Below are 20,075 nucleotides of genomic sequence, written 5' to 3'. Positions count from 1 at the left end.
TTGAATCAGCTGTTTACACACCACCCACAAGTTCCATTTTTCGTGAAGTTCACAGCAATTTTTACCAAATGCCATCAGAATAGCTTGTCAAACGACACAGCGCAGTTAGATAGTTAAAATTATTATATTTTTCGTTAAAATCAAATTCTTTGTCTGCCGACGCGCTCAAATAAGTTCCACAAGAAATAGCAACGCCACGAAACAGCTGTGTGCGGTATTTTTCAGATTCGTACACAGTTAGTACGTGCGATGCGCGGACGTTTTGCAACACTGCCCGGAGGGTCACACTGTCCGCTCAGATATTTATTTTTCTAACAACATTTGCTGGTTAAACCACACAAAAACAGCCATTACCCACAATTTCGGACACGCAGGACACGGTAGCGATAGCCAGCGAGCGGAGGGGCCAGGATTTGGACTTGGAGCAGGTAGCGGCAGGAATATCAAGACGGATTTGCCCAGGACAAGTCGCAGTAGTATGTCGTCGATGTCGCCCAGCGAGGTGAGTTCTCTCGGGGGTCTTGAGATTTCGATTTCCGTTTCCAAGGGGGCCTTACCACGCAGCTGGTTAAATATTTACGATCCCAGAAGCAGGTTTCCCCAGCAGCAATCGCTTGTCGAGCCACCATTCCCCTCGAGAAGGTTCAACGTCATCTTATCGTTCCAGCGATTCGGAGCTACGAAAAGTGACGCAGCACTCGGCGATGATATGAGCTATCTATCTTCCCAGCTTCCAAGCTTCCTTCTTGTTATTATATAACTGAGCGGTCTCTGCAGCTCGAGGTCGCCTGACCCCGGTCGCTAATTGCGAACCCGGTAATCGACCCGCTGTTTGCACCACCCACAATCCGCCAACCACCAATGCCATCCGCCACCCACTGGCCAAATGTTTACACGGCATCCGATGCACTTTCCCTTTGGTCGACTGTTTGTTTATGCCACGTAAACAATGCACTTGCATTGTGGCTAAAACCTTCGATCCTAGCCAGCTCATAACCTGAGATGGGGAGTGCCACAGTACTTTTCCGCCAGAACAACTTGATTCATTTAATTCTGTTCATCTTATAGAGGTCTCATAGTTAAAGATATCAGAATATTAGTTAAAGTTTATTTTGGATTGGTCTTTAAAAGTATCATTTAAGATTTAACTAATGTATTCTGGTACAAAAATTTGAAATCTAACTTATTCTTGATTACTTTCTTAACTTAAAACAGATATAGTACATTCAACTGGTTGTAGTTACTCACTTGGACTATAATACTTAATCAGACTTTAAATATAATATTTATATTATCTGCTGGGAATTTTGTTTTAAAAAGCTGTTTAATTTAAGTGGTTATTTTCATGATACATTTTACATAACCCATGTATGTATATTTCCCTATGTCACCACATTGCATCTTTGTTCCCAAGTTTTATATCTTATATATACCATACAATACAATATACTTTTTTTCACTTATTTTTATTTTGTATCATGCACCGAAAACTTTTTACCAAGATAGGTTCTGGGTATGTGGGTTTTTTTTTAGCATCTTTCTCATCACTGCTCCCAAGCTATATCTCCTATATATGTGGCTCACTCGGATCGCTCGCCCGTCCGCCGAAAATAGAAGCTCATCGGCAGTGACAGCGCTCGCATTTAGTTCTCGATGCCACGCGAATTCGCACGCGCCGCTCTGCCAGATTCTTAGATTCTCCGTGACGCGAAATCCAAAAGCCGAAAAGCGAAATACTCGAAATCAGATACAAATTGTGCAGGTTCGACATTAGCAAACAATTGATCAGTGGTGGCCAACAGCTTTTCCCATGGATCCTCGTTGCCGTCCCCTCGTTTGCGAAATTTTTGGCACGCGCTCAACATTTTAATTGGCCGGCGCTCCCAGCGGCTAGTTAGCCATTAGGACTCTATAAATAAATAGCGAGCTGTAGCCGCCATTCCACAGAACCAGTTTAAAGTGTTTTGACAGGAATCTACAGTAGAGGCTCAATAACACGAAATATGTATCACATTTGAGGAATTTTTGGGTAGTTGATTGAAGGAAATAATTTTATTCATTTATACCTGAATGTGTAAAACACATTCCCTGAACTTTTTCAATTTTTGAAGCCCGATTGTATATGAAAATCAAGATGTACCGGGCCTCCGAATTGATCTGGCATCATGAAATATGCATGGGCTTATTTCGCCATCCGATCACAAAGAATATCAGACATAACAAAGCATATCAATAAGGAAGTGATTTGCCTTATTGGCACTCCCACGAGGCAAGAAGCGATTAATGGGGGAGTTTAAAGGGCAGTACCGAAAGCCGTACAGCAATACATCTCTCTGAAAGTATCCCACTGATAAGGTTTTTCGAAATGGGCGGATTCTTTAAGTCGCTGACCTGCGAAACGTGATTGCTGATCGGCAGATTTAATCGCATAGAAGTTTACCTGCGCAATTTAATTGGGGTTAAGAGCAATTTTACGCTTTTCTCATCAGTTTTCCAATCGCCTTTCAATGTAGAACGATTTACTCACAGAGTGGAGACACCGTAGTGATTGAATCACTTGCAAATTGTGATACATTTCATTTAATTTGTATTTAATTACTTATATTGCCGTTGTTTCTTCCTCACAGCAACATGTCTTGGCATATTGTAATTGCACACGCCTTTCACGTGTCTGCAACAATAACACGTCCTCGTTTTGATGGCATACGTTTCCCAGATTTCAATATAGCTATGGGCTTCTATATCAGCGGCAATCGGAGGAATCCGAAGGAGATGCTCTAGAAGCGGTCTGGAACTTGTTGCTCATCCGCCGCGAACGTGACACATGTCGATTGTCGCTCTCTTTGGGCTTGTGATGATGATAAAGCCAAAACTGGCGCATCAGGTTTTCGTGTATTTATAACGCCCCACGGCTCCAACTCTGACGTCACGAGTGTGCGATGATGACGTACTAAATGATTTATCGACCGTCGGCGAAGGGCAGGTGGCTCAGTTGGCAAGTTTAAGGTTGCAGCGACTGTATAATGAGCCCCACACCCCCGGGTTCTTCCGCTTTCACCATTGCCGTAATGCGCTTAACATTTCTCCGGTTCAGGAAATCGCTTTATATGGCTTTTTGGGGACCGGGGCCGGGCCTCTGGGCCTCCCAGTTGCATAATTTGGCTTGGCTTTGTTTATTTTGGCCTGGCGTGTGATTCACAGCCCAAGGTTTCGATTTCCAAAACATTTTGCGTTGGGCGTGATTCACTCCCGCCGCCGCCGCCCCCGTTTCATAAAATTTCCACCCACACATCTCTTATGTTTATGTCCACGCTAATCGTCCTTCACCCTCTGGCTAGCCTCCAAGATATTTGCGGTTTTATCAGCTGCCAAAACGTTTATCAGCCACAACGATATCGGCTATGGCACGCTTTATTCTTCAGCCATTGTGTTTACCCGAAAAATATTCTCGGAAAATAGGAAACAAATAAAAAACAGATGCAGCCCCCTTTTCACCGCCCACCGAAAAGTCTGGCAGTCGCTGGTTTATTTGTTTACACTCTGCTTGGCTTTTATTGCCGAAGAATTTTTCGAGACCATTGTTTGGCTGTTGTTTTGTTGTGCTTATAGAATTTCCCTGCCAGCGTTCTTTTCCTAGACTTTGGCATTCAATTGCATTTTTATTTATTTATTTCTGGGTGATTCAAGCAGCTTTTGTTTTGGCTCTCTAGATTTGATTGAGTCTAAAATAAACGCAAGTTACCCCCGCAGAGCGAAGCGCGTGTTTATTGGTCTGGCCTACATCAGTGCCTCAGTTTTTCGCATTTGGGGGCCTCTGGGGTCCAGGCGCACTTACTATCTGGCCGCGGAACTTAATTGGCCTCGCTAAGTGATTGGCGATCTGTCGCTTCGTTTAGAACCAGTTTCGCTTTAAACCAGTGTGTGCGACTTATATAATCGATCATCTTCTAGGGCGCTGCTTGATTGCTTTTAATCACGAGCGGAGGCTCCGTCTTCATTTCACTTGAAAGCGCCGAAGATCCCATTGTTCCATCAATTGAAATGCATGCCCCATTGACGCATTACGCCGTCTTGAACACTTGTTTCCCTTTTGTTTGGCTATCAGCACTGAGGAAAAATGTTGTAGACCACTTTTAAAACGAAAAAGAATCTTTAAAACAAATTGGATACTGGAAAAATGCGTAGTTCTGATAACAAAGATATAAATAAAGTCGAGCCTCCATAACTCGAACGTTCTATACAAAGTCTGTATAAATAAAGAAAGCTTTAGTTTTTTTTATAAAATACATCCAAATACACTTAAAATCATTGCCATACCTACAAAACCTTAAGTTGGATACTATTTAACATATATTTTTGATATGATATATATATATGATATGTTCTCGAGAACACAGATATTATCCCCCAAGCTTTTCCCTCACTGTATTTATATATAGAAGTGCTTATCGGCATGCCTATCGCCGTAATCTAATCGTGTGCTTATCAGGTAATGGCTGCGTGCCAGGGCAGTGTTCCGATAAGGGTTTCTGCCAATACCTTTTCGGTGGGGGTTGAGGGGCTACGGGAACCAGCACCATCTCGTGATCTGGGAGAGACAATCCCAGCCCGAATCGAACCAGCTGTATGGGTAACTGGTTCGGGTTAACAAACTAGTTTGGGCCGTTTCGCTGCACTTGCGAATTCTCATTTTTGATAGTGCACAATGTATATAGATCGGGTGAGAGCGGGGAGCTGGGTGGGTGGGTTGGTAGTGCTAGTATTGCTAGTACTGCTGGTGAGGTGCCGAAAGCGACGACGACTGCTGTTTAGTATAGCGATAGTACGCACACCGAAGCACGTCGCCTCGTCACTCGACTCGCCCTGCAGTCTCTCCCACAAATTTCTCGGGCTCGGCGCCTTTCTGCAGTCGTCCCACGAACGTTGCCGCAATTGGTCGACCAGAATCGGTTCGCGAATAATATGTCTGCCACGCCCCTCGCCCTCTCTCGGCTCCTGGGAAAAGCACTGGCATATTGAAGTGTAGAAACAACTAACTGAAAACAAAATTACTTAAAACTACTTGAAAGTCTAGCATCGCGAGAAACATCTGTGAAGTACTGTTGACAAGTGATCGGCGTCAGAACTACCACTAAATTATTAAACATAAACTGTGACAATAACGGCTGCAAAATGCTGAAGTTATTCAAAAAACCCAAAGACAAAATACCCAAATCGGAGATCATAACCGAACCCAAGGAACCCAAAACACCGCCGGTCTCGAAGTGCGGCAAACCACTGCAGTTGGACAATTCGCGATGGGAGGCAAGTATATCCGCGAGATAAAACCTGAACTTTGGCCAGATATCACGTTCGAACGGCTGGTCGAATATGTATATATGTATAAATATAGTGTGTCATTGCGTCATGGGTGTGCATTATTTTTGGGCCTTCTGGGAAATCTGTGTGATTTCACTCGGCCCTCTGAAGGGGGTTCTCGGATTTTGCAAATTTTTCCTCCCTTATCGATCAAACCATTCAGCAGCAGCTCATTTGTGGGGGCAGCGGATAGGGTGGTGCTATATACTCACTTGTTTATGGTCTCGAAAGCGGACCTGCAAGTGGCAATCACTCGATAAGGGAGAACCGAAAGACGGAACAACAATTGACGGTTCTATAAATTTCAGTGACATTTGTTTTTATCTTATCGTGCCTTTCGTTTTATATATATATAGGTGCGTATTTTGTACTCGCCATATAGCGTATATTGGCGTTTGTAAGCCAAAAGAGAAATGGCGCACCGATAAGACGGGGCGGAAAAAATAAGACTTGAGAACTCTTAAGTCGAATGGCTTGGACGTTGGTGTGCTTTGTGATAAGATATGGCCAAGAACTGTCCAAGTAATTAGCTAATTCATTTGTCTTATTTTTATTTTTGCCCCACAGCGCCGCCTGCACAAAGAGCTTATGTCCCTGATCAAGGAGCCCCCGCCAGGCGTTACCGTTGACACCGAAAGCGTACAGCAAAATTTATCCGAGTAAGTATAGACTACGGAGCAGAGTGGGCCAAGTTCAGCGAAAACTAAAAACTGAAACTGGTTTAGTTCAAGCACATGAAATAAAATGTGCAAAAAATAAGCTTAATTCAGCAACTTGCGTTGAAAACAAAGCCCGCCATTGTTGGCAACTGACTCTTACAACTCTCTTTGGCTTACAGATGGAAAATAAACATTAAAGGTTTCGAGGGCACACTTTACGAGGGCGAGGACTTCCAGCTGCTGTTCAAATTTAATAATAAATATCCCTTCGATTCGCCAGAGGTAATCACTCATTTAGACAAAGGGAACCTGAAGGTGATGTTAATTGTGTACCTTTGTTTTCCAGGTGACCTTCATCGGCAGCAATATACCCGTGCATCCACATGTCTACAGCAATGGACACATCTGCCTATCCATTCTGACCGAGGACTGGTCGCCGGCACTGTCCGTGCAATCCGTGTGCCTTAGCATAGCCTCCATGTTGAGCAGCTGCCGAGAGAAGAAGCGTCCGCCGGATAATACGCTCTACGTAAAGACCTGCAATAAGAATCCCAAAAAGACTAAATGGTGGTACCACGGTGCGTATGCTTGATTTCCAATTATATCGCCCACACACACTCATAACTCAACTAATTGTTTATTGCAGACGATTCTGTTTAGTTTGAAGTGCAATTTATGACTACTGCCTGCTGATGTTTGCTTTGCGCATCCACCCTAAAAAAAAAATAGAATATCATAGCAATTCAGAAGTAGTGCGGCGTAGAGAGCCTCAGATATCCAGGAATTATGGATGGCGCCCAAACACTGCTCGCGAGTGGAGCAGACCAGAATCTGCTGACCAGAAAACCCAAGTGCACTCGGATGCGAAAGCGTCAAGTCAACGAGAGAACTATCAGTAGTGTTTGGCAATCAATCATGGCGCATGCAACCAGTTCTAATTATAGCTATGTATAATCAACAAAAGGCGTGTGCGACAAAACTATTATTACATGTTAACATTTTAATTAGATTGTTAAGACCAAAATTTATGTCTAAATTAAATGTTATGCTACCAACTAACTACTAGGCGTATGCAAACCAAAACCAACCGAACGTTTGATAGTTCTGGCACTTATCGCCAGCCGCTGCTTCCACATTCCACGAGCATCGTTCGAGGCATCCGGCCCGAGGAGCGTGATCCAGCCCACATATGCCTCCATCCCAGTTTATATTAATTGTGTATATTTTATCATCTTAGATGCGATGCGAAACTCATGAGATCATAGTTAAGTTTACAGCGTTTCAAATGTATTAGCAGCCATAACCCCGAATCGCACTCATTGTCACCAGTCCAGCACTCTGTAATCTTCCCCCATTTCCCATGCCTAGGTCGTTAAGTTAACCAGTTCATGTACTTGGCTAGGATAGTCCATCTGTGGCCAAAATCTCGCCAGTGGCACGATCGCAGAACACATTTACCTCTTACTGTGCAAGTAGATCATAGGATGCGACGAGCCGCTCGTCCGACTAACATTCAATTTAACTGTAGTCTGTGTACTGTATAAAGAGTCCAATTAAACCCAATGTATGTTTATCCAGCATATGTCTATAAATGCCTATAAATATTTACTGTTAAAAAGTATTTAAAATAAAAACAAGTCTGTACTCAAAAAAATCCATATTATTTCTGGGGCAAAGATTCTGTTATCTATCTGTTAGCTCACAAAAATGTATCCTAACCGAATTCCAATCGAACACTAAAATATTTAGTGGAATGTGAGAGACTTCCTAAGGGAACGGTAAAATATAAAATGTTTTTATAGTTATTTGAGCCGTTCTTTTTTTCTCTTATCTCAACTTTTAATAATAAACGACAATCGTACTTTTACCGAGATTTTTTATTTTCTGGTATGCGAAGAAAAATACATATTCGATGCGATTCGTCATCCAGTTTTAAAAGCATATCGGCCAAAAAGATTATCCCAATAATAAACGAAAACGGATGTGAGAGATATTATACACTCAAAAAAGAAATATTTTATGTTTTTAGAAGTGTCAGATTTAACAATCTTTTTCTTAGAAAAGTGTATTATCAATAATGCAATCCATTTATTTATAGAATTAAATAGAAAGTGTACATTTACGTTTTATGGTGATTGCATAAAAAGATATAAGTTTAAAAAATGATTTTCATTTCTTCATTGGATCACATAACTAAACTTATTTAAGAACATAAATTTATAAAATGTTCATCTTTTTTTCTCGATTTTGAAAAGGATATTTCTTTCTTTTCATTTACATTATATTTTATTGTAATTCCCTAAATTGTAATTACAAAATTGGTAATTAATTCTTGTCTCTTCACGCCAATAGAACTCCGTTTTCAACTGTGAAATAGTCCGGTTTTTCATTTACAAAAAATATATTTATAAAAACAATTGTTAGTTCTAAAACGTTTTTTTTGTTTGCTAGGTGTTTTTTTTTACAAGTGTATAAACATTTTTTAATTTCGCATTCTACAAATTTTTTAAACGAAATTATGTTTCCTGGCACTACAATAGCGGTTGGGCAATTGAAATTTCTACTCTAGAGTCAGTGCAGATGTAGTGTTCACTCGACCGGATCATAGTGCCGAAATGAAGATCGAATTTTTCTGTACATTTTTTGTTATTTTGAGTTTGTCAAAATCCAGTGCAGTTATTCCAGATTGCGATTACTTTGACACTGTCGACCTATCTCATATGGAAAGGCAGAATGGTTCCTACCAGTACGAAGGAATCGTTATCCCTGATAACCTTATAGGGGAATATGGCTTTAAGATGGTGCCTTTTGAGCAAAGACTTACAGTAAAGACACACTTGAGGGGATGTGTCTGCGAGCTGAGGACCTGCATCCGGATTTGCTGTCCTCGCAAGAATATGTTGCCCAATGGCGGATGTAGCGATGGTTTAAATGATCAGCTTCTCCAGGTAAACCCCCACCTGTATGTGAACAACGAGGATGATACTCTAAGTGACCTATACTTGAACAACCAAACCCTGCTGAGGACACAGCTCTGGGGGGAAGATAGGATGGTCTACCTGTTGGGAGATCAGTACACGTTGTACAAGGTTTGTCTTTTAATCTACCCTTTGCGTTCCTATCTAACTCTGTGCTTTCAGAACGGAACCTTAATTCTCAACTACCAAAATATGGAATTGAAGAAAGAGGAGTACTGCCTTCATCCCAATCAGTTTAAATCACGCTATTCAGCAGGCTTATGGTTTGTGTTACACGAGACAACCGTGATACCGTTACCAGGAGTCCTTGGGAGTAAGGCCATGCCTATAAACTAATTTTGTGGACTACCTTTTATTCCCTGATTCTATAATTTTAGTCATTGGGATTTCTATGATGTGCTATATACTAACTATCGCAGTTTATATTTCCGTGAAGAAGCTACGGAATGTCCTCGGAAAGTGCCTTATCTGTAGCATGCTTAGCTTATTCATGACGGATTTGTCCTTTTTAATAGATGAATATAGATTTCTGAGCAACGTTTGTCTTCTGGCAGGTAAGTGGTTTTACAGTTTTACTGAATATGGTCATTAAAGTGAAGAAATATTAATATTTATCTCGTTCTTCTGCAGGTTACTGCTCATACTTCTTTGACTTCGCCTTTATACTCTGGAACTCTGTAATCAGCTATCATTTATGGAAAACCTTAACGTCGGTCAACCGCGATGAACCTCGTCAGCGGTTCCTGGCCTACAGTGCTTTCGTGTGGGTCACAGCTGCTATCCCAACTGGAGCCATCTTTATGATCAACCAAATTTGGGTAAACGATCTTAATAACTGGAACTGGATGCCCTTAGTTGGGTTTAGTAGATGCGCGGTGGACAGTAAGTTTAGATTAGGGTTTTTAATCAAGTATTTATTTAACTATATCGTTTCATTTTCAGTTTTCAAAAAGTCTGCCTGGATCTATTATCATGGGCCCTTATTAATCTTAAATATCTTCATATTTATCATGTTTATCCTGACGGCCAGAAACATACTGAAAGTGAAGAGAAAACTGAAGAAGATTGCTCATCGGCGGGATGGGACCACAACCTGCTTTAATTTCAATAGCGAAAAGTAAGCCGATTTACTTTTTAGTTTGGTAACCAAAAATTATTATCATATATTTTAACTCAGTTACCTACTGTTTCTGCGGCTCTTTACCATGATGGGTGTACATTGGATACTGTATTTGTTATATTTATCGGATTTCAAAAACGAATTATGGCACTCGATTCTTACAGCAATGAAATATTTCCAATGCGCTTTTGGTATTTTCGTTTTTGTGCTGCTAATTCTTAAACGCAGCTCCATTCAACTGCTCAAAGATAGGTAAGAATGATGTGACTAAGCCAGATTTCTGAGTAACCATTTCCTTTTTCAAGCAGAATCCGGGGAAACAGTAGTTTCAGTACCCCGACGTTCAAAGAACAAAAGAAATCGGTCTTCTATTGAAATTCGTGACCATTAACATATATTTAGATCCTAGCTTATACTGCCTTTAGTTTCTAAGGAGACAAGTACAGACAAGATAAATTAATTTTTATGTCAAACATTGAAAATCATACATTTCTGCCAAAAAAATTAGGAATTGTAACCACCAAATAATATGAACTCGGTTATGTGAATATTGAACTGGTTATTAATCGATTGAAATTGAAAACAGGAAGCTTTTATTTTTTACCAATTTTGCAAAAACAAACTTGAACATATTTTATGCATCTAGGCGCTTTATTAATTTAAAATTATTGAATTTTCCTGACGAAATTGATCTGCACTTGCGAGTTTAACGGCTAATTTCTTGCTCTTTGACACCAGGGCAACATAATTTATAGCAGGTGGCTGCTGGGCGCTAACATTTTCTTGCTGGAAGACAACCGTTAGTTTAGTATAAGCAGCCTAGAGATGGGCAATCGCTTGATCGGCAACAAAGCCTCCACATATTTTGAAGTGGCACACCTCTAGATAGGCCTTGAAAAATAATCGTGGGCCACCTACGAATTTTCCTGCTCACCTGGTGTTTAAAATGAAAAAATCGCTAACATATTTTCTGTCAAAATCCTGGACTCTCAGACACCAGGCAAACAGAAAACTTAGCAAGTGACAGCTGGTAGCTAAATTTGCATTTAAGTAACTGTTAATTTTCAAAATGATTTCCATATTTACCCCTCCACTGACCAATAAGAATGTATAACCATGGAAAACAACCGTTAGTTGAGAACAAAGCACAGACTAGAGATGAGCAAATATGGCTTTGTCACGAGCTTGTCACGATATGCACGAAATAAAAGTGAAATCGTATTGTAAGTTTGATAAACCACTAAGTTGACTTTGGATAAACAGGCAGTTATTTGATCATTTTTGCTGGGTCAAAGGTCATTTATAACGAACGATATAGCATTTATTTCATTTAAATATATTAAGTAGATTACAAGATAACTGAATGGATTCGTTTAGGACACATTTGTTCAACAAAAGTAAGCGTTCAGTGCTCTGGTTGTGCGACCATCAGAAGTCTCCATCCTCCGAAGTCTAGGTGCCGGCAACCACGCCCATCGTGGCTGTGTAGTAGAGTTCCTGAAGCGCCTCCTGGAGTGCCCTTTCGCAGGCCAGCGTCGATGTGAATCCGCCGGCGTTTTCCTGCGGGGTTTCCGCGCGTATGTGGGCAATATAGCCTCTGGCCACGATCTCGCTGGTGGGCGGCATGACGGGACCCTCGCTCAAAGCAACCAGTGGCTCGTAGACGAACAGCGGACCCTCCTCCGACTTGGGGACGGGCAGCAGGCTGGGATCGGCCGTCTGGCCGAACTTGATGCCCGTGGAGAACTCGTTGGCGGGCTTCGGCGGAGGCAGTTGCTTCTCCTCCTCGCGCTGCTTCTCTGCCTTCTCGGCAAACTCGGTGACAATCTGGGCGGCATCCTTGCCGCTGTACATCAGCTCCTCGATCAGCGCCTGCTTGTCGCGAGCCTTCTTCTTCTTGTGCTCCGTCTCCAGCTCGTCAAGCTCCTTCCTGCGTGCCTCCTCTTGGACTTTCTCCAGCTCCAGCATCTCCTCAAGGGCGTACTCATCGCGTCCCACGCGCGTCTTATTACGCTGGATGACCTCTCGATTGTCCCGCTTGTACGCCTCGATCCGCTTGTTCGTCTCGATGATCTCGATGTTGTTGCACAGGTTGTACACAATGTCTTCGATCTCCTCCAGATAGTCATTGTACTCGGCCAGCGAGCCGAAGTCCTCCTCGCGTTTGTTGTAGTCGCGCAGAATTCGCCGTCGAATGTCCACCTCCTTCTCCACCATGGGATCCTCGAAGAGCTGGACACGGAAGTTGTTGCGGCGCAGGGGCACCATGCACTCGGGACAGGCGCCAGATCCTTTTAGGAACAGCAGGTCCACGCAGGATTCGCACAAAGTGTGGCCGCAAACGTTAACCATCAGCTTGAGCGACGGATTCCGGTATTTGGTGGTCTTGCACCGCGGGCACGCCTGGTCGTCCATGACGACGGGGGTCTTCCTATCCTATTTCCGCTCCCTAAACTATCAAATCCACTAACAATCAATTAAAATTCCCAAATAACAATAATCTGCCGGCTGTTGTTTCCGATAAGTCGATAGGTGCCTGTTAATGTGACCATAAGCAACGATTATCGGTTATCGGCTCAGAGCATCGATACAGCTCTAGCAAAGACTGAAACCAGCAATTATAGCGTTGCCAGACGTTGAGCAAAAGCAAACGTTGGCTAATTTAAAATTTTATAATTAATGAAAATAGTTCCAAGTTCCACTTTTTCAACAGTTCCAGTTATGAATTTTAAGCTGCAGTTTAATAATATACATTTATATCCTTTACTTTAGGCTACATAATAAATACCCCAGCTCATTTCTTTTAACATTTTTATTTCAAACAGCATACGCGGTAGTTGTTCACATTAAGAGTAGAGTTTAAATATGTTTTCTTTAAATATACACGCACTTTTATGTCATACGTATTTTGATATATGTGTTCTGAGTGTATATGCATTAAATAATTCAATAATTTACATTAACCAAACCCCGCCCAGCTGGGCGGCGATCTGTTTTACATTTGTTTTAGCTGCGTATTAACATTTACATTTAAATACATTCAATAAACAGTAGTAGTGACATCATATACACCTCCTAAATATATGCAGTTTATATGCGTATGCGAAGATAAAAGCATTGCCAAGCAGTTGATCAAAGTGGCCCAAAGGATCTTGGGCATGTTAGTTGCATGCGTAATACTTGAGAGAAGGATTGAGTGGGTGAGTGGGGTGTTTCGTTTTTGATTTTGTTTGGGTGGGTGCGATATAAAAGCACTGTTGAAATACGAGGCGTACTCCTAATATATTTAGACTAACTTATGCGCTAAGAAGAGGACCTACTCGATTTATACAGATTGATTTAAGCGAATATAGTATATATTCTGAAGTGTAGTTAGGGGGTGGAAAGAATAGATGTATGTAGAGACAGAACCTAAAAAAGAATCGAAGGCGTCTTGTCTTTGTATAGGTTCTCAACAAATTTGTCGATTCAATTAAAAATCGAATCACTGTAAATATCACAATTTAGTTAACACATATACAAATTTAATTGTAATAACTAAAATAAATGTACGTAAGCTTGTCGTCGTCATTAACAATAGAATCTATCAGAAATCTAACAGCAGCTGCATTTACAGGCTGCAGCCTAATGTCGCATACGGGGGTTTCGGGATGGGAGGGGGTATGAGAGGAGGGGAGATCCTAGCCACCTAGCCCTGCAAGGCGGTGACCTCCTCCTCCAGCTCGGCCTCCACCTCGTCGATTTTGGAACCGCTGCACCCACGGCACTTGCAGCAGATGATGCAGGGCGCGGCCAGGAGCAGCAGTGGCGAGGCCACCAGCAGCAGTATGCCGAAGCCGGCGAAGATCCCGATCACCTGGGCACGATGCCAGACCACGGAGGCCCTGGAGTGACCCAGCTTGTTCTTGCACGGTCCCTTGTCGTAGTGGCGCAGCAGGAAGTCGTCCTGGGATATAAACAAATCAAATTTAGTAACAATCAGTGGAAAGACTCGAATGACTCACATCCAAACTGGCCAGGCAATACCAGCAGAAGACGTGCTTGCAGCGCTTGCACATCATCTGGGCGCAGCCCTCGTCCTTCTCGATGGGCACCGCGCACATGGGGCAGCACTTGATCAGCTCGTTGTCGAAGGGTATGCCAATGTCGTCCTGGCCATCGGCAATCAGGCGGCGACCAAACTCCTCGCAGCTTATGTTCGGATGGTACTGCAAAGTGAAAAGGGGAATCATGTATATCAGAAATCTATTGTAATACAAAAATTATGTTAAATGCCTTTTTGTTGCCAAAATGTATCCAAGAACATTGTTATTGAATTGAGAACATTGTTCTTAAATTGAAAACATTGTTCTTGAATTGAGAACATTGTTCTTGAATTGAGAAGATTCGTTCTTAAAAACTGTGCAAGTACATTTTGGTATCAATGTTCTCAATATTAGATCGAAATGGTGAGAAGAGAAAAGTTAAATAGAGTTTATCTAACAACTTTTTGATAAGTATACACTAAGGACTGAACTAATAGTTTATTTGTACACACACTGTACTTAAATACCGCATTTCAACTTGATTCGAGCAAAATAAAAACATTTTCAACTTAAAATGTCGTTTTATTTTTAAAAACATTTTCAACTCAGATGAGAACGTCAAAATTTTCTCTGTGTACTAATGTTTTTCTTACTGTTTTTGGATTTGGAGCTATAGAGGGGTGCCACACAAATCACTAGGGTAATAAAATAGTTTTTAACATTTATTTTAGGTGTCTAAATGTATGCAGTGAATAAAGAATATTCGCCTTACTGAATGAATTCAATTCAATTACAATATTGTGTTGCATACTTTTAGACACCTTATATTAGTGATATTAGTTAAATACAAATCAAGTAGAAATCAAATTAATGCAAATTTATCTAATATTATACCTATTCAAAGGCATAATATTGATATTGCTAAACGGTCATCCTAATATATTTCCGGAGCTATATTAATATCATGTTTGAGATACCCACACATGATAAGAAAAAGTGTTATTTATTCCTTGTTTATGACAAAACCACCGGAAAGGCGAAACAAAACCGCCCACTTACCGCTTTTTTGCAGAGGCCGCAGAATTCGTCCTTGCAGGAGGGACAATGCACGGACACCGAGAGCACGGCTGCCCCGTTTCCGGTCGCGCCACCTGTGCTTCCGCTTCCGGCTGCCTCCTGCTGCGGACTGTAGCTCTGTGACGTCGACGGCGACTCGTCCATTTGGCAAATGGCGCTGGACTGGCCAGGCTGCGCCGGTCCGCCCACCGTGCAGATGGTCTCGCAGCCAGCCCGTGGACACCAGGTGCGCGTCTTGTCCAATTCGATTTCTTAAATATCAGAAAAGGTATACAATTAATAAAATTTAATTACATTTTTCTATGAAAATCCCTTGAAAAACCGACCTCGATTCAGGCGATAGCGATGGTGCTTCTTCAGCAGATTCGTTGTGGTTAGGCTCGCAATCTCGGGCAGGGAAATGGCGCCCTGGGCCGGACACTTGGCGTCCGGACAGGAGATCTCGTAGGCGCCCTCGGAGATCTCAAACTCCACGTAGGCTCGCATGCACTGCAAGTAAGTAGGATGAGGCGCTGAATTAGCTAAACAATTTGCACTTCTTAAGCTTAAGCCAACTTAAGCTGGAAATATACTATATGTCCTATATATGTATAAGGCTGCCACCCACTTTTGTGGCAAAGCAAAAGTTTGTCAGGGCATTTAGCAAGTTTGGCTGGCATAGTTTTGGGCAGGAAAACCGCATGGGCCACCGCAAAACTGCGGCTGTCGGAATTATTTCATTTTCCCTCACACACAAAAGTTGCCGCCAGTGCGGAAGCTTTTATAAATAAAGATTTAAAAGTTTTCCCTTTCCTTCCTGCCACATTAAAGTAATGGAATTGCAAACGGAACCGAAGGAAACTCTCAAATGCTTCGACACCAACCATATTTTCCCTTCGCCCTCTTTGCCTTCCACCGGCAAATGAAAAGTTTCTGTGTCCGCAGAATGAAAAAAAAAAAGTGTCTCCTGCGGCCATCTCTCCTCCTTTTGGCCAACTTTCTGTTTAGCCGTAAATAATTAAAAGTGAATTTCTCCTTTCTCTCGACGGCCTTTGCACGAATTTGGGCTAGTGGCAACTTTCTGTTTGCTAACTGCAATAATGCAACTAGATATCTCGCTCAAATGAAAGTTTTCATTAAAGCAACTGCATAGGGCACTTTACGAAATTTGTGTGCATAGTAGGGATTCGAAAATAATTACACTTCCTTGGCTTGTAAGTGCATAAAATATAAATTATAATACAAGTATATTTATCAGGGAATAAAACCAGAACCGGAACCGGAACCGATAACCGAAATAAACCGATATCTAATAGAGAACCGGAACCGGTACCGGTACCAAAACCAAAATTAAATTTAGAACTGATTACCGTATTGCTGGTACCGGTACGGTTTTGGTACTTTACTAAATTCATAAAAAATCCGTAACAAAAATACTGAAATCTGCATATGAGGTCCCACTTTTTGCCGTGGCGCTTTTTCCCTGTCTCTTTTTAGCATATGTGCTTCTTATGAAAGAAAATGTCTGAGCAGGTTGTAAATCCGGATTTTTTGGCGCATTTCTACGCGGTTTTTTATTATATATGGAGAAAAGAGATAACTAGTCTCAACAACTACCTTAGCCGTCTCCTTTCATCAAGCTTCATTCTAGAATTTAAACAGAATTTCATGTGAAGCAGCTAGGAAAAGTGAAGAAAAGTAAAGAAAGTGAAAAATGCCTCGACCAAAATCGAATCCTCACCGAAAGTATTTCTCCTTTGACATTTTATCAAACACGAGCACGTGCCTAATCAAAAAAGATGATGTGAATTGTGGGCATCAAATTAAAGTAAGTATAAAAATTAACTGCTTACTTACTTACATATATATGTATGCACATAATCCGTATGCATTTTATAGGGTAATCATGGAACTAATTTGTCGAAGCACATAAAGCGATCTCATAACACATTGATAATTGAAACTGAGGAGCAAACGAGTAGCAACCAAACAATTACTAAGAAAAATAGTGTGCCTGCTAAAACGATTCAGGATTTCATAAAACCAATTGTCCGTGTGTCCATTACAAGGGAGGATATACAAAATGCATGTGCTTTGCTGTGCACAGTTGATGGAAGACCATTTTCTTTAATGAACGACATCGGATTTAGGCGGATTCTGAATCCGTTAATTGAAGGATTAGGATGTGAAAACTTTATAAATCCTCAAAACGTCCGTGATGATGTTGTAGCCAAATCAGAGAAGGTCGTCGAAAAAATAAAAGAAGAAACTAAAGGAAAAATGATCGCACTTAAAATCGACGGCTTGACTCATCTGAATCGATCGTTTATTGGTGTGTATGCCTAAAAAATAAATCTTATAAAAATATAATGCTTTAACAAATTATTTTGCAATTTAGGAGTAAACATACAATTTATTTCTGATGGACATCTTGTCCTGCGCACATTGGCAACTGAAGAAATGTTTGCCTGCCATACTGCTGCAAATTTAAAAGACACCATCCTTTTTGTTTTAAATCGATTCGAGATCAGCTCCCAGCAAATTTATTCTTGCACCACTGATAATGGACGGAATATGGTCAAGTTTGTGGAACTTCTAAGTAACGAAAACATTCCGGAGGAGTTGTACGACGACTCTTCATACGAGAATGAAACCGACGTCGACAACGACTTGTCTTTTATGAATGACGTTGTTTTTGAAAATAAGTGCATAAGTATGAAACTACAAAATATTTATAAGCGGCTTATATACTTAACATTTTATTATTTACTTAATTTTAGGTGTTCGTTGTGCAGCACATACTCTTCAGTTGGCGGTCAATGCAGTACTTAAAGACAAAAATTGTTCGAAAACAATTGGTTTTGCCAGGAACTTGGTCAAAAAATTGCGAACACCAACCATGTCTTACATTATGAAGGAGAAAAATCTAAGAAAACCGCCCATTGATTGTCCTACGCGTTGGAGCTCGTCCTACAAAATGTTAGCGTATTTGGTAGAAGATGCAGTATACCATTTTTGCTCAACCTATGCAGTGGCTAATTCCGATTTATATCTGGATCAAAAAGTTTGGGATTCAATTCGCGAAATTGTAAGCCTATTAGAGCCAGCTGAGGTTGCCACAACAAAACTTCAAAGCCAAAATTTGGTTTTCGGAGACTTTTACCACACTTGGATTAGTTGTAAGCTACTCGTGCAGAAAAATAACTCAAAGTTGGCCAAATTTTTGTTAACAGAACTGGAAGATCGTGAAATTTTATTATTTGAAAACGATGCATTTCTGTGTGGAATATTCTTAGATCCCAGATTCAATATTACCCTAAGCAAAAATCAAAAACAGACTTGTATTAGTCTATTATCCAATATTTACTTCCAAATTCTATCGATATCCAATAATTCAATATCACTTCTTGAGAAAAGTTTAGAAGCAAGCCTTTCAGAAAGCTTCGACGAAGTTGATAAATACCTAAAATTGGAAGAAGCAAGATCTGTAGGCTCACCTTCATGTATGTCTACATGCAGCCTTTTAGAATCAATACAAATTTTTCTAAAACAAAGGCGCCTTTCCAAGTCAACAGACATTATTAAATGGTGGTCTGAATCTTCCGAAAAGTTCCCAGAGTTGTTTGCAATTTCTCAAGTGGCCCTATGTGTTCCTGCTACGCAAGTGAGCGTAGAGAGGTTATTTTCCAGCGTTAAGTTTATCATGAATCCGCTCAGAAACCGTTTGGACATGAAAACTTTAAACGCAATCATGCTTTTGAGAACCAATCACATGTTTTCCAAATAATTAACGTTTTTTCGTAAATTTATTATCATTATAAGTATAATCATCTCTATGATTTTGTATCCATTGAACTATTATTAATGTGCCTTCAAATAAAGTTTTTATTTTCTTAATAAAACACAAATAATTACAATGTATTCATTGCCATAATTAATTCAAATTTGTTTAACTGTACCGGTACGTACCGGTACCAGAACCGGAACCAAAACATCAATACCAAAATTGAATCGTTTACCGAATAAGTCGTTTCGGTATGGGACCGGTACCAGAACCGGAACCGAAATAAGATTCGGTTTGATTCCCTGATATTTATATTAATTTAGTTAATGGATATGTTTATTTAATTTAAAAGTAGGATTTTTTAAAAACTTCTATACCAAAAAATGTAAATGATAATCATTCTACTAACTTCATAAATTCCATTGATAAATTTGTTATTAATTGCAATACTTTGAGTCAAGGTCGCCAAAACTAAAAATAAATATTTTTTAATTTTATTTTAATATATTAAAAGGCTTTTGTAATAAACAAAACCTTTTTTAATACGATATTTGTAAGGACAATGCCTATTTTACATTTAAATTGAGCTAGAAATATCTGTAACCTATTTTTATAACTCCTTTTAAGATTTCCCTTAAAGCAAATACATTTTAAAGTTTGCTTTTTATTTTAAAATTAGAAAATGACCTTTAAAAATGTATCTACCTTTGGTGGGTGCTTGAATAAATGTGTTAAATATCTATAATATTATTTTCAGTGAGCACACATACCCCGCCCTGCTCCGCCTAATCCCTGCGTTGAAGGCTTCACCTGGCCATTCGTCAGTCAGGCCGCAGCAGCCACAGCCTCCGGATTTGCGATGCGCGGCAAAGGCTTTATAGCCGGGCTCTGGAAAGGCAGCCAGCCGGAGGTCATGGCTGAGGGAGTTGGGAGCTGGTAGTTGGGAACTGGAAACTGGGAAACTGGGAGCGCAATGATATCCCCTGGCCAGATGGCCCTGTGCCAGCTGGTGCCACAATTTAGTGGCCTGCAGCCTGGATTGTGGTGCAGGTGAATGCCACTGGCACTTCCTTCCTTTGTGGATCCCTATACTAT

At 40.8% G+C, this 20,075-nt stretch overlaps 4 protein-coding genes across 8 annotated transcripts in view; 2 read left to right on the top strand and 2 right to left on the bottom strand.

The window, feature by feature from the left end:
* The first annotated feature begins 146 nt into the window (after positions 1 to 146).
* On the top strand, positions 147 to 6,732 carry LOC119549324 (ubiquitin-conjugating enzyme E2 W). 3 transcript variants are annotated; one of them, XM_037857302.1, is made up of 6 exons: positions 1,641 to 1,762; positions 5,075 to 5,304; positions 5,926 to 6,017; positions 6,197 to 6,299; positions 6,364 to 6,595; positions 6,664 to 6,732. In XM_037857302.1, the coding sequence occupies exons 2-6, from the start codon at positions 5,173 to 5,175 to the stop codon at positions 6,675 to 6,677; spliced, it is 573 nt and encodes a 190-aa protein (XP_037713230.1). In that variant the 5' UTR covers positions 1,641 to 1,762; positions 5,075 to 5,172; the 3' UTR covers positions 6,678 to 6,732. The 3 variants fall into 3 exon arrangements, with proteins under 3 accessions (XP_037713231.1, XP_037713230.1, XP_037713229.1); XM_037857303.1 differs by lacking the exons at positions 1,641 to 1,762; positions 5,075 to 5,304 and adding an exon at positions 147 to 502; XM_037857301.1 differs by lacking the exon at positions 1,641 to 1,762 and having other exon boundaries at positions 4,891 to 5,304.
* A 2,005-nt stretch (positions 6,733 to 8,737) lies between these two features.
* Positions 8,738 to 10,116, top strand: LOC119549715 (probable G-protein coupled receptor Mth-like 7). Its single transcript, XM_037857948.1, has 5 exons — positions 8,738 to 9,106; positions 9,158 to 9,308; positions 9,415 to 9,549; positions 9,626 to 9,877; positions 9,938 to 10,116. Exons 1-5 carry the CDS (start codon positions 8,738 to 8,740, stop codon positions 10,114 to 10,116), a joined length of 1,086 nt encoding a protein of 361 aa, XP_037713876.1.
* Positions 10,117 to 11,414: 1,298 nt separating this feature from the next.
* Positions 11,415 to 12,646, bottom strand: LOC119551889 (CDK-activating kinase assembly factor MAT1). The gene has a single exon (XM_037861490.1). The coding sequence runs from the start codon at positions 12,528 to 12,530 to the stop codon at positions 11,568 to 11,570; it is 963 nt and encodes a 320-aa protein (XP_037717418.1). The 5' UTR covers positions 12,531 to 12,646; the 3' UTR covers positions 11,415 to 11,567.
* Positions 12,647 to 12,911: 265 nt separating this feature from the next.
* Positions 12,912 to 20,075, bottom strand: part of LOC119549308 — a 75,812-nt gene continuing 68,648 nt past the window's right edge. For all 3 annotated transcript variants that reach the window (XM_037857265.1, XM_037857266.1, XM_037857267.1), the window contains 4 exons: positions 15,544 to 15,706; positions 15,200 to 15,468; positions 14,120 to 14,323; positions 12,912 to 14,061 (listed from right to left, as the gene is read on the bottom strand). In XM_037857265.1, the coding sequence (XP_037713193.1) occupies positions 13,804 to 14,061; positions 14,120 to 14,323; positions 15,200 to 15,468; positions 15,544 to 15,706 (894 nt within the window). In that variant the 3' untranslated portion in view covers positions 12,912 to 13,803. The remainder of the gene's footprint in view (positions 14,062 to 14,119; positions 14,324 to 15,199; positions 15,469 to 15,543; positions 15,707 to 20,075) is intronic.

Source organism: Drosophila subpulchrella, chromosome 2R, assembly GCF_014743375.2.
Source record: "Drosophila subpulchrella strain 33 F10 #4 breed RU33 chromosome 2R, RU_Dsub_v1.1 Primary Assembly, whole genome shotgun sequence".
Classification (NCBI taxonomy): Eukaryota; Metazoa; Arthropoda; class Insecta; order Diptera; family Drosophilidae; genus Drosophila; species Drosophila subpulchrella.
This window is presented reverse-complemented; position numbering and strand designations above follow the sequence as displayed.